We start from the raw sequence: 14729 nt of genomic DNA, 5'->3' as shown, positions 1-14729 counted from the left end.
TCAAAATTACACAGACTTAATTGAATTGTCAAACTCAAATGGTTGATCATTAAGAAATAATGTTTAAACAGATTTGCATCATCACCATCACCATCACTATCATCATCATCATCATCATCATCATCATCACCATAATCAGCATGGTCTTCTTTATTCTGGGTAGCCTCTTCAGTGTTGTCACTGCCCTACCAGAGGGCCCTGTCATTATTATTACCATATAGCGTTGCCAGGCCCCCATTTATACACCTGGGTCGAGAGGGACATAGTGGACCAAAGCATCTCGTCCAATTACGATAGGCACTTGACGAGAATCGAACTCGGACTTCCGTTTGAGAGTAAGAGTCTTATCCTCTATGCCACATGCGCGGGTCCGAACGTTGAGTCCTACAGAGCAGTTGTGTTATCATACCGTCCCCTTTAGATGAGGCAAAACACTCTGTCCCTCGGATGGGGCATAAAATGGAGGTCCCTTGTGTGAGAGAGTCACAACCCACGCACGTAAAAGATCCCACTTCATTCCTTCTTCGCAAAGAGCAGGGTGCATAACACGGTGAAATGAATGGTCCGTGGCCCGTGTATCACAAATACGTTGCAACAGTTTGTGTGAGTGGTTCACTTAGCTTGGAGTTAGTGACGGCCTGTGAATTTTGCTGAAATGGATGCCGTGGAAATGTAACCATGTTAACATTTTACAGAACAAATAATGCATATTAAAATTTGAGCAGTCCAAAACACACCAGGCTTTCACCTTGTGAGTTCCCGACTGTGTTAAAGTTACTGTTATTGGATAATTCTTTCTAACGCCCTGTGTAATTTAAAGTGTTTACATATTTTTACTGGTATGACACCAATGAAAAACCACATGTAGGTTTATGCCTTTACGTTATCATTCTACTTGTTTTCTGTGAGGTATCGCTCTCAAAAACTTAACAACGGTAATGCCCGTGTGACATCTAATCACTATGATCCGAATCATATTGACAAATTGATTAATGAGGAACAAAAACTGAAACCTTTGAAACCCCTCTTGCGTGTTTAAACAGCACGTTTGTTTGTTGGGTTTTTGTTTGTTTGTTTGTTTGTTTGTTTGTTTTTTTAGGGGGTGGAGGGGGAGGTGGGGATGTTGCAATAGTCTAATGTCCCTTTGAAAATGCGAATCGATAAAGATTTGAATTGACCCGCTTTCCTCACCGTCTGCAACCCAGATCCCTCAGGTGAGCTACGCCTCGACCAGCCCGGAGCTGAGTGACAAGACCCGCTACGACTACTTCCTGCGAGTGGTGCCACCGGACACATACCAAGCTCAAGCCATGCTGGACGTGGTCAGGGCTCTCGGCTGGAAGTACGTGTCAACTATCGCCTCGGCGGGTAACTACGGCGAGAAGGGGATCGACGCGTTTAAGAACCTGACCAGGTCTACAGGTGAGGGAGAGTGGTACTATAGGCTGGACCGGATAGACCTGAGGAGAATGCGGAGATGAGAAAAAGAAAGGAAGAGAGAAAGACTCTGAAAGGATAAGTATAGAAGGGAGAGTATGAGCGAGAGAGAGAGAGAGAGAAAGGGAGGTGGAAGATGGGATATGAAGCTAGTGAGATAACTAGATGGACAAACAACTATTTTGATAGATATAAACACAGAGAGTCAATGAATATGTGTTTGAGTGATTCATATAAATGTGATGTTGTGATTGACCAATTTTCAATTATCTATTTGCCGGTTTTCCTATACCGTTTGTGAAGTATAAGTATAGGTCTTTTGATATAAGCTGGGACTGATCATATTTTACGGAAAAAATACACAACTTAACAGATCATAAGGCTTTCTATTTAATGCGTCTCATTCACACACACACACACACACACACACACACACACACACACACATACATACATATATACATACATACATACATATATCATTATATTTGCGTATAAGTAATATTTAACTGTATTTAGCTGTACAACGATGACTGATATGAAAATTTAAAAAAATGACATATCAAAGTCGGCTATTAACGCTGGAAAGTTCAATGAAGAACCCTGTATCATTTTGCCCTTGACTCTTTCTCAGAAATCGTATGAGAAAAGCACATCCGTCAGGCTTGTGTTATCTCAAAATACATCAACATTAATTTGATACAGAGCTGCTTTCTTTAGTGCACTACGCATATATTTCATGCACCTGTTTTTACCTGGCGCATGCTTTTCAGAAAGCCCTCTGAGTCATCCTATAAAGCTGTATTGGAATGATTTAGTTCGGCCATGGAAAGAGAAGAGGCATTTGCTGGCGTCATGCGAATAGTTTAATGGATTGCCCATTCATTCTCCAACAAACCAGAACATTTTGACATACATTCTGTTGTTGTTCTTTCTCTTTTTTTTATCTTTCTCGGAAGGAAAGAGAGACGGTACAGTGAAAGCACTTTCTGAATTGCTGTCTTGCCATGAAGAAACTTGCCAGCCGCATATATCTAAAAAAAAAAAAGTGGAAGAAAAAAGAGATACCCAGTCTTCCCGCAGACGGCGTATTTGTCCAGAACGTTAAGTCTAAATTATGACCCTATCTCCCCTGTGAGCCATCGTTGGGCTGGGGAAACGTCGAAAGCACACAAATTAGGCTCGCCGTGCAATTTGTTGGAGTAGCAGCTGCTGAAAAGCACTGCGTTGAACGCTGAATGGCCACAAGAAACGCATTGAAGAAATGTGAGATGCAGCTTTCCTTTCTGTAGGCGAAGGATGGCGGGGGGGGGGGGGGGGGGGGGTAGGAGTAGGGGTGCGGATGGTGATGCGTAGGTGAATCTGGTGTAATTGGTGTCGTGCCAATTAGAGTAATGATCAGGCATACCAATTACCGAGTTTTCACTGGATGGAAGAAAGGACAGAGCAGGGGAGCTGGAGGGAACCCATTTTCATTCATCGGGTTTAAATTTGTCAATGAGATTGGTTCACAGAGTGTGAGTAAGTTATACGAATGTTACCATATGCATTTGATTTGATAATCAAAGAATATGGACAGATATATACGATGCTAAAGGAATCTTGCTTACAAAGAGTCAAAACTGACCAAAAGTCTAATGTGGGCAAACATTTACATTACTTAAACCCATTACAACCCACCTCTGTTATCAATAATTACAGACGTAGCATTTTGAAATTGTTTGTGATTTATAATTACGTGAGAAGATATATATATATATAATCAAAATATGAAAGTTCTGCGTCGGTGTGTAGTAAATAGACATCAAGTGTAAAGACAGTCGTATAAACACCGCAGGAGCCAATTTTTTTTTTTTTTTTATACGGTTCCTGCGGTGTTTATACGACTGTCTTTACACTTGATATATATATATACATATAAAGTGAACAATAGAGTATGAGAGACAGACTGCGCAATGTGGGTAACGTTCATGAGTCGCGGTCGGGAGACTGATTTCAAGTTTCGTTTTCTTTTAGGTGCGAAACAAACGAAATTATAAATAGAAATGTACAGATCTTGATCAGCATTATAGCATTGTTGAATATCAGGCTTTATACGTCGTTGTAAGCATCTTAAAAGTTTTGATTGAGTAAGTGAGGAATGTCACTCTGATGCTATTAAAGGAGATGGCGAGACTAATGGGTTTTCATCAAAGGAGCTTTGATGGTTGTGTAAAAATAGACAAATCTGCAAGAAAAAAAAACAGAGAGAAATGGCGGCACCAACAAGTGACAGATAACGTGTAAAATTTAGAGATTTGTCTCGACTAGGACTTATCAAACATTTAACTTACAAAGGCTGAAGAAGGCATTACCGCGCAAACCGCATTTCCCCCACCTGCTTGGTTTGCCTTATAGCTCCAGCGATTATATTAAGGTTATTAAGGTTCTGTTTGCTACAGTTACAATTTTCTTTCCATCACCAACATGATACTTCCGTAAGCAGCATTTGAGAGCGACAAATAGTTAATAGTCAATAAGCCTGTTGCTTTTTTTAAGCGATATATTCAGACGTCAACAAAATAATCATATAAATAATAGACAGAAAGGGAAGACAATGAGTTGACGTATCCAAGAAAGTGGCTTCCACGCCCCATGCCCGTTTTTTTTTCAAATCAGGCCCCTTCAAATTCCCAGGTCAGGCTCATTTCCCCTTGTTTGAATAGAATGAAGAAATATTGAAATAGATATCTTCTCGACGCGGAGGGATATTGAATGAATGTCATGGGTCTGTTTAAGCCGCTATAACATTAATCTTGGACAGCGCACGGACAGCTGTGCTTGTTTAGACGAAGACACGTGTCCCATAAACTATCGCATCTTCCGATTGTCGCTCGACTTGTATGACGGTACGTAGTATATGCATGCACACGACAGTCCTTGGTTTCATAGCAACTGCTAAAGTCGTGAGACGGTCTCATACATTTTGCAGTCTTTCTGGCAATGATCAATCATCATTATTGAATTGTTAAACAGTTACCATGCATGTGAATCTGCAGATGATAACGCGTACAAAAGGATGTATCATTTGTATTATCATAAAGCTTTCACACACTGAAATCAACTTACCTCTGTACGTTCAGTGGGTATAGGATACTATAATTATAGTAAGCTTTTTCACCAGCATGCTACATAATAATCAAATTTCATACCTTATACCGTAACTGTAAAGTGTCAAAGCCCATGGTGGGCAACTAGCGTGTGTATACAGCCGTGTACCTAAGTACATTAGACAGCAACAGCCGATTGCAACATTCTGTAGGGAAGGAAAATATCGTCACACGAATGAGCGAAATATCGGTAACCATGTAGAATCATGTCCTTGAACGATAACGAACGGTACATAGCTATTGAAATTTTTGCTCGATGAGTCGACGTCAAACATCAAATTTTGTTCTCTCCTTCGCGATGCTGTATACTTCTTCTTATCATTATTATTATTATTAAACATTCTTCTTATTAGACATGATATTTTATTCTCACTCGTATTATCATTATTTTACATTCCAACTCATAAGTCTCTCACAATGATTGCGATCCGCATAGAAATAGGGAGGGAGACCAACATTCCACGCGCAAACTGACGGTTTTCATTTGAAGCTTGGGCCACAGGACCACGGTGGCATATAAGCACTCCATGCTATTAGCGCTACCCCCCCCCCCCCCCCCCAAAAAAAAAGCGAAAACACAACAACAACAAAACGCATACAAAGAAACATACGAACAAACAACGAAGAAACAGACGGCCGTGGTAAAAGGCTCACCCTTAATCGGCGCGTATGACGAGAAATGAGAGCAGAATGCGGTAAAACGATCAAAAGGGGGACTACGTTTGATGCTCCAATTTCAATCAAAATGTATGACTTACACTAGGTCGGTGACATCAGTGAGGAAAACGGCGCCCCATTGATGTATCTTCAGACCGACAAGTACAGTAGGTATGATCATTGTCGACAGCACCCTCCGCCGCCCCCCCCCCCCCCCCTTCACTGATAGTTAATTCCTTCCCATTCAGGACAAGTGTCCTTTCTGAGAAAGTCAGTGATCGGGGGGCAAAATGCAACTGATTTGTAGCCTATATAATCCTGATGGTTCTACAATTACTCGCATTCAGATTGCAAGCCTGCCATGTGTCTACCAGACATTCTCTCTCATTTTCTTCCCCCTATTTTTTATACGTTTGCTACACTACCGCTCCAGTTCATCTCAAAGGCGTTCCGCTTTATGATATACCACTCAGCGAATATTTGCACAAACGGCATTCCATACTGCGAAAACCATGTGGAAAAGGGAATTCGTGTTTAGAAATCCTCACCTCAAGAGGTTTGCCATTCTCATATTCGGGCAAAGTAAACGAGGTAACCGGTGCAACGGATATTGTACTTTACTGATAGTTGATTGAGCGTAATAGAGTCAACAGGAGTAGACTAAACTTGGTGTATGAAAAACCTCTCGTTCAAAATTGGATCTCGATCCGGATAGGCTGTCTTCTTCCTAATTATACTCCGCACAATCACCGGTCAATAGAAATAGATCCGATGTACAGTGGTCATTGGAATATTGAGGAAAGTAATTTGAGCGCTTTGTTTGCATTTCATGTGTTGTATGGGTGCTTTTTTTTTTCTTTATTCCTCGAGGAGAAACGTGGTGTGTTGCTGCCTTCATCTTGCGACATGTCCAGACACTAATGGGGGCGCTTCACGAGTGCGATTCCCAGAGAATGTCACGCAGCCAATGACTCAAGATTTAAAAAAAAGAAAAAAAATGGAGGAAGCGCAGAAAAAATTCGGGCGAGAAATAAAAGTCTCGGGTTTAAATTACGCTACTTATGTCCCATCAAGGTCCCAGAAAGCGCTGCTTAAACTTTACGTAAGTTCCACGGGGTTGCGGAGGTCCAAAGCCCGTCGTGCGTCTTTCATCAGTAGCTGGAGGGCAAATTATCTCATATTTCCCCGCGCTCTGTCTGTGATGTTGCCCAGAGCCGCGGCGGGGCTGGCTAACGGGGCGCCTCCTTCCCTAGATGATCGAATCCCACGCATAATAACATCGAGCGCGAGCACTGCGCTAATAAAAATGCTGTAAGTGTATTTCTCTTTCTCTCGACGTATTTCTCTTTCTCCCTCTCTATCTCTCTTTCTCCCTCTCTATCTCTCTCGTTTTCCCTCTTTCTAGCTACCTGTCTCTCTTTCTCATAGTGGAGCAAAAGAAACACCATCATGAACAGTTTACAAGAGAAAGAAAACATTACTTTTATATCTTAAAGATATTCAGCCCCATTAAATTCTTCAATGAGACTTCTGCCGTTCACAATGAACCCTTCTCAAGATCAGTTGCATCCCTTTAATGTAACCACAACTGAGAGGAGCCATCCAAATGTGTCCATTACTATACAAGTTATATTATGTTTCTTCTATAATGATAATGTGTTTTCTTAGAAGGAGCGCATGAATGCAAATGCGAATACTTCAATATGATCAGGAGTGCGTAACAGGTCCTCTAGAGCATGGCATTTCTGTTGTCATCCTCGTATCTTAGAGGATGTTGACAAACGGACAAGTGGATTTGTAGAGTATAAGTCTTGGAGTTGGTTGGAGACGTCAGCACGAAGCATTGTTTGTCATTCTCCCATGCTTCACAGTGATATCATGACGAAATGATGTCAACAGAGAAGGGTTAAAGGGATGTTATAGTAGTGGTGGAGATGAGAATTAGGCTTTTAACTTTTTGCGAGATACCGAGAAATCACCTATGAAATAATACAGAGCATACCATTCTAGGAGGAATTTAAAGTTTATTCGGTGAAAATCGGTTTTAGAATCCCTGAGATATCAAAAAACAAAGTAAAACAAAGCGATAGTAATAAAATGTGAGTCCACCTTTAATCAGGATCGCTCTGTTTTGCATTACATCTCAGCCATTTGGAAACCAATTTTCATCAAATAAACGGTGAATTCCTCTTGGAATCAAATGCTCTTTCATATTTCAAGAGGTTTCTCGTTATCTCACACACACACACACAAAAAAAAAAAATGTTAGAAACCTGAAATTAGATCTGAACCAAAACTATACGATCCCTTTAAGCAAGGACTGCAGTCACTTTAGCCATCATGGTTTGACCTGCGCCAAGTGATGACTCAATTTTTTTGTCTACAACACTCAGGGACCAAGAGGACGCACGCAAGAGGCTGGATGAGTGGTAATCAAGGTCTTACAGACGGCCCATGGCATCTCTCCTTTCTCTCCTTGACTTCTCTTTTTCGCCTTTGTCTGTTTCCTCTCTCCAAAATCCACCTAGTTCCATGTCCAATCCACCCCTTCTGCTCCCCTCCTCTAGATTATCATCATGGTTTTCAAAATTATGACGGAAATAATAGTGTTTGTTTGTGTGTGTGTGTGTAGGTGTGTGTGTGTGTGTGTGTGTGTGTGTGTGTCTTGCTTGTCTGTTTGCGTATGTACCAGGTGTTTTATTTTTTTCTTTGCGTTTCATTAACCTATTACCCCACTTCAAATGGAAGGTAGCGTTAAGAGTTTTATCTTAATCCGCCTTCATTTGTCACTACCTCTGGGGGAACATAGCACCATTCTTGCTACGGCACGCGGAACAATTTCATATCAGACCTAGATATTAGGGGGTATTGGTTACCAGACACGTGCGTTTCGCTGCACTCTAAATGCGGCAGATGTAGGCAATACGACACGCTTGGCGCAAGGCCACGGAGAAGCGTGCGCCCCTAATGGGGGCATCAGTGTAGGCACCTGTTATTGAGACCAACAAAAACTAATGTCTAAGCACTGGCAAGGGGCGGTGACTAAGAGAGAGAGAAACAGAGACAGACACGAAGACACATATACACTCACATAATAAGTAGTAACTGCGTACGTGTGTATGCTTGTATGTTTGTATGTTTAGATACATTTTTGTGTTTGGGGTTTATTTGTTTATTATCAATATAATGTGTACAAATATCTGCAGAGAGAAGGAGAATAAGAGAACGGAAACTTGGAAGTAAGAAAGGGTACAGAGAAGAAAAATATTTGTCGAAGATAAACATCATAGAGAGGCATAATCTTGCGTGCATGATCGTACTTCCCATTTACGTTTTATAATGAATTTTGTTTTTTTTTTCCATGTGCAATTTTGATATCCACGCTCAGTATTGATTTTTTGTTGATGTGGCCGTAAATATCAAAGTGTATGTGTGCTTGTCTGTGTATGCTTGTGTGTTTGTCTGTATGGGTTTGTTTGTGTGTGTGTATAGCTGCCTTGGATGCGTTTTCGTTTGGAACAGAAGGTCGTACAGAGTATTCAAAATAATATGACCTTTTTAGGATCTGATCTATTCTCCTAAAATGACTGGGCTAGCAACTGTTTTTTTTTTGTTCCTTAGTCATTTATTGTTATTCTAAAACTTGGCATTGAACTTGCGCTTGATTCTCGTGATTACAGTGTAACTGAAAGCATTTATCACGTGTATACACACATTAAAAAACTTGGTATACTTAGTACTAGAACTTCACTAATGACAATTGTAATTGGCGAAAAAGTTATGTTTATGCTCATTTGAAATCATATCAAACCTTCAGTTGTACATTTCATAGAAATGAACATGAACATCAAAGAACTGATAAGGGTTCTATGTCAAATTTCAAATCACTTAAAAAAAGTCAATCCCGAATGAAGGCGATATAAAGATTTTCGCTTGTTTGTATGCATGTATGTATGTATGTATGTATGTTTGTTTGTTTGTTTGTTTGTTTGTTTGTTACGACCGACATTATTGTCTTCGGAAGCCCAGTGACTACACTGGGTCATTTTCTGCAGGGGTGCATTATTCACAAAACATTTCGCCATTTCGCTTTCCACACACCACTCTGTACATCCGGCGAAGCTTTATCTCCCTGGTATATGGCAAGCTACTGAAGTATATTATGCGTAAGTGGTTTACTTCAATGAACCCGACGCAGAACAGGTGCAGTATGGGTTTTAGCTTTTCGAGGCAATTTTGTTTACCCATTAACTGTCACTTATCTAGAATAAATCCATTAACATGAAGGGTTTTTTTTTAAGATTATTTTTTGGGGTTTTTTTTTCTTGCATTCTGGAATTACGTGCATCAGGGAACTCGTAATGTAAAGAGGACACTTAGTTATTGAAGAATATGAGTGGAAGTTACATGATTTCATCTGCAGTGGCAATTTGTAAACAGATCGACAGCACCAGTTTCTACACGACGTGCCGGTGACTAGTGGTAACACGTGTTGAGGGTGGCAAGTTCGTTTACAATAGTGTTTGTAACAGATTGTTTTCTGGTTCTTTTTATTTGTGAACTACTATCACAGATGCTGGTAAAGCCGCAATGGCCAATGGCAGTCTTATCCCTTATTGAAATGGTGCATTATATTTGTGTCTATACCTCGTGGTGCCGTATAAATTTAACACAGAAGCGTTCAAGTCTAACTGTGTTTCATTAAGAACTGCATTTTATTTTAATGTGATAAATAATTCGGTGTGTTTGTGGTCGTCGAGTAAGGGACGGACCATCCCCGTTCCATCTCACTTCGCCCATTTAAAAGATCAGTCCGCCTGATTACCACCTGGCCGAATGACATATAGAGGTCAATAGTCGCTTCCGCCCAATAAAGTGCAGCGCTTCAAATCACCGGCCCTCCATTAGACTTCTCACCCGGCGGACTCGTGGAGAAAACTGGAAGACCCTTCATGTTGCACGCCACGGTGCTCGACAAGAAGTTAAGAGAATTCAAATGAGCGTACCAGATTCAACACAAGAGGTCTATATATGCATGCCGAGTGCGCTGGGATCTGCATCGATTCCCGAGAAACACGATACTCCTTCAATTAATTCGCCTCTGGAACGGGTCTGATTTGGGCCATTGATTTGTTTAGACTACCCCGGTTACAGTAAATGCCCTTTTTACATCTAAAGATAAAGCTAGATTAGGTGCATCACCTATGACACGTCTCATCGCTATGCATTATGAATGCCGTGGATACACTTTCCACGTCATTCACCATATATTCTGAAAGGAAAGAAAGATCAACACGAATACTCTATTATTTTCGATGAAAATTTTACTCTTACAAGATTCATCGATGCATGAGCAATACACTCACCAAAAATGTTCACTAGTCTGTATGTGAGGTTCAACACCGACAAAATGTTACGGTAACAGTCGGTCAATATACCAACGGTTTTGTTTCTGAACTGCTCTTCTTCTCTCTCTCTCTCTCTCTCTCTCTCTTTCTCTCCCGATTTAGTCTCTTTCAGGTGAGTGTAAATGCAGTTGGCAGGAGACTGGTGTGAGACGAGTTTGTGTCATTACCTGTTCTCATGACAGGTACCCCACGCCAAATGTAGTTGAGATGCATGCGCAATCAATACACTATCCATTGCCCTGGACTACTCTTCTAGGTGCTACTCCTTCACCGTGAGTGGCCTGTGGGGGTAGTTTAAGGGTCGCGCCTTCATCCCACCAAACCCTCTATCGGGAGGGCGAAAGCTAATCATTTTGTGGAGTTTCGCATGGCCGTCGGCGAAGAGCCGCTCCCCGCGCCGGTGCCCATCGTCAGAAAGAGGGCTGTTGACCCGGCGGCTGAGGCACCGAACCGCCGTTACCATAGCCGCATTTCCATCTGAACGCCCCGGTCAGATATTCTGATAACTTTAATTTGTTTCCAAATGGTGTCTCGTAAACAAATCGGGTTGGCCTCACGACAACACAATCTTCACGGCTTGCCTGTCTCTCTCTCCCTTCCTCTCCCCCCCCCCTCCATCTCTCCCTCTCTCTCAACGTGCGAACTCCCACACATACTGACTTAGTCTCTATATTGGCAGCTGCACCTTTAATGATTATTATGAACTTCGACAAAGCCGAGCCGTGAATCCTCGCGACACGTCTACATTTTGCGGCTTCGGTCGTTGTTTTCTGGGCGACTTTGTCGTTTTCCTCCTTTTTACCCCCGACGTAAAGTCCGGAAGAGAGTGAAAAACCTTGAAGGGGAATCTCTGGATCAGAGTGAGGCATGATAATGCAGGAATCAGATTGAAAACAACCTTCTGGTAGGACAATGCGTACAGGTGGATGGAGGAAATTTGAGCGCTGGCCGAGAGCTGAAGAGCTGTGGGGAAAAAGCCCTGAAAGTCGTCTGCTCTTCCATCAGAGTTTCATATTTCACTCTGATCAATATGACGCAGGATTGAATCCTTTCTAGATGTCTTTTTTTCTGTCTTACAAAACGAAAACAACCTTCTGTCCAACGCCTAACAAGAGGAATATCCTCTATTGTAAATACGAGTCTTTGCTTTTTCACCACGAAACGTCTTTTCTGGACATACAATGAACTCACCGTTTCGGATTACAGACATCTTTACCCAGAGCAAATGAATTAATGCACACGCACACATGCTTATAAATGCATTAACACTAATGAGGTTTATCCTATTTCACTATCCATTCAGTACTCGAACCAAAACTTCCAAACAGATGCAAGTAGTACAATATAACGTTTCTTAAATGCTCAAAAGTCAAAGGTGCCTTTATCAGAGCGACAACTTTGTCGTTAGAATGGACTTTATAAGAAGATTTCCATCTGTTTCACAGAATCTACAAGGATAGGACAGTGACACAAGCACGCACATCATATCCACATAATATTGAAAAGTACAATAATTTACAATTCTAAAAACCAAGTTTAGATTGAACATCTTCCATTGTAACACATTTCTTTCTGCATTCAATGTCTAATGAATCATAAGATTGAAGAAAATAATGACTCTTGTGAACAAAAATTGTCCCCCCCCCCCCCCCGACTGATGATAATCTACAGTGGCTGTAAAAATTGAGTGAATATAATGTTGAGTCTTCCTAAATTCCGCCTCCTACAGACATCTGCATTGCTGCATCCGAAGTTATACCTCGGGACCCAACCAACGCCACGTTTGACGGCATTGTGGAATACTTGATCAAGCACGCCCCCAACGCTAAAGGAGCCGTGGTTTTCGCCTCAGAGACGGACGTCCGGTGGCTGTTAGCCGCAGTGCGGCGCGCCAACAAAACCAAGCATTTCGTCTGGATTGGCAGCGACGACTGGGGCACTAAGCACAACGCGGTTGAGACGCAGGAGAAGGCTGCAGAGGGCGCTATAACGCTTCTTCCGGCTAGGACTCCTGACGCAGGTACATTAGAAGGGCCGTTCTATCGGGTGCACGTCACGAGACCGACACCCACGAGTTATACAGCCCATGAGTCACACAGCCCACGAGTCATACAGCCCACGAGTTATACAGCTCACGAGTCATACAGGCCATGAGTTCGACACTAAGCTATTGACAAGACTCACAAGACCGACACTTTAAGCCCCGTGTTGTATCTGTCGAACTCGTGGGCTGTTTTTATCTAGTGTCGAACTCATGGGCTTTATTTACCTAATGTCTAACTCATGGGCTGTATGACTCATGACTCATGGACCTGTTTTCAATGTCGGACTCGTGGACTGTATGACTTGTGGGTGTCGGTCTTGTGGGATGACCCCGTTCTTGGTGGGAGGTGCTATCGGAGTGAAATACTAGTATTTTTTCAGTTTGGGAAAATGTATGCGTAGATTCTATAGCATGACTAATGAATGCTTATCATTCCACTAGCTTTGGTGTACCATGCTTCCATAGAGTTGGATATGGCTATCCAACAGGTGGTTCTTAATTTCAAAAATATTAAGCCGTATTTCAAGGGAAATGTTGAAATCCTACAATAAGAAACTTGGTGGTAATATTGTACGGAACAAATTCTTCAACTTTTTCTTCAAGTCTCCTCGCTAATAACATCAATATTAGTATCTCATACAAATTATAAAGTTGACATTTAAACATCTTGCGCATAATTTCATGTACAAAGTCTAGTACTTGAATGTTGAATGTGTCGGATTTATAATTGTTATTGACTACTGCGTATTTCTGCGTCTTTAGTGACATTGTACAGTAAAGAAGTACGATTTTGACAGATTTTGTTTGTGTGTCCTGTTCTTTGCACACCAAATAATTGCTACCAAAAATATTGAGAGGGACAGCGAACTGCTGCCTCCTGCTCTCGATTGTGTGTGCGTGTGTGTGTGTGTGTGTGTGTGTGCTTTAGAAATGATGTATAGTTAAACAGAAGTGCTCTCTCTTGTCAAAGCAATTAATAAAGGCATGCGGTAGAGTGCGTAACTCCTCGTAGGGAGCTTGGGTCATACGGGCCTACAGAAAAGGTGTTCTTAAAACTAGTACATAATCTAGACGGCATGGGTAAAAAAAGGGGGAGATTTGTGTTTCCTCTCCTATAACAACTCCCTTGGTCTATGATTTTTACTTACGGGTTTTTGTTTCATTTTTAACCCTGCATACTTATACATTCGAGCTTGCATACAAACGACGTGAGATGTCTTACATGGGGGACTGATTCTCGAGACATATACCAGACAGTTCGTGATTTCATGTGCAGCCCCGAAGTGTCTCAGGCGATACTGAAGGACCATTCATTAAAGCACGCCAGTAGTAGAGTGCCTCACGTTGCACAAACCAACGTGGAACAATAAACGCCTTAAGTCAACAGGAAAGGGGGAAATTAATTGCCCCATTGAACTCTTAAGAGATCTTTGCTTTTGCATTCATTTTCATGTACACCAATGCGGAGCAATTGCATTAATGTCTCTTCAAACCATTAACAGCTCTATGTGTCTACGATTCCTTATAGGGTGTATTATCATGAACGAATCAACGAGATATACAGTAGAAAAGGGGCCTGTGACTTTGGGCTATGAAAAGGCATGCACATGAACACTCTCCTTACTTCAAAATCCTATATTACCTGTATTTCATTCTATTTTAAGACCCTAGAATAATATAGGTAGAAGACATTTCTTTCTCGACCAGGAATGATTTCGGTAGAACACATTTCTTTCTCCACGACAGATAAAACTAAAAAAAAACCTCAAAACACACATCAACAATATTTTCAACCAAAACATGGACGGCACCCCCCCCCCCCTCCCGAAATGCTAGTGTGTTTTTGTCTGGGGCAATTAATGAGGAAATGATTATGGTTTGCTGATAAGGCTGACGAATAACCTGAAATGCTTTTCAGAGAATTCACGATAATATCGTCGTCTACGCCTGCACGTCCTGCAGAAGGACCCTAGCATGAAATTTCATCCCCCAAATCGAATTTTTGTTTGTGACATAATATGACAGAGTTTTGAA

The 14729-nt window shown here is 41.6% G+C and overlaps 1 protein-coding gene across 1 annotated transcript in view; it reads left to right on the top strand.

Annotated features, from left to right (window-relative positions):
- Positions 1 to 14729, top strand: part of LOC139719105 (metabotropic glutamate receptor 6-like) — a 77235-nt gene that overhangs the window by 50658 nt on the left and 11848 nt on the right. The window contains exons 2-3 of the mRNA XM_071630539.1: positions 1206 to 1422; positions 12381 to 12671. Of these exons, the coding sequence (XP_071486640.1) occupies positions 1206 to 1422; positions 12381 to 12671 (508 nt within the window). The remainder of the gene's footprint in view (positions 1 to 1205; positions 1423 to 12380; positions 12672 to 14729) is intronic.

The sequence above is a fragment of the Diadema antillarum genome, unplaced genomic scaffold, assembly GCF_040938485.1.
Source record: "Diadema antillarum isolate AM-2024a unplaced genomic scaffold, OU_Dant_1.0 scf00000104, whole genome shotgun sequence".
Lineage (NCBI taxonomy): Eukaryota > Metazoa > Echinodermata > Echinoidea > Diadematoida > Diadematidae > Diadema > Diadema antillarum.
The sequence above is the reverse complement of the archived record's forward strand: the minus strand, read 5'-3'. Positions and strand labels throughout refer to the sequence as shown.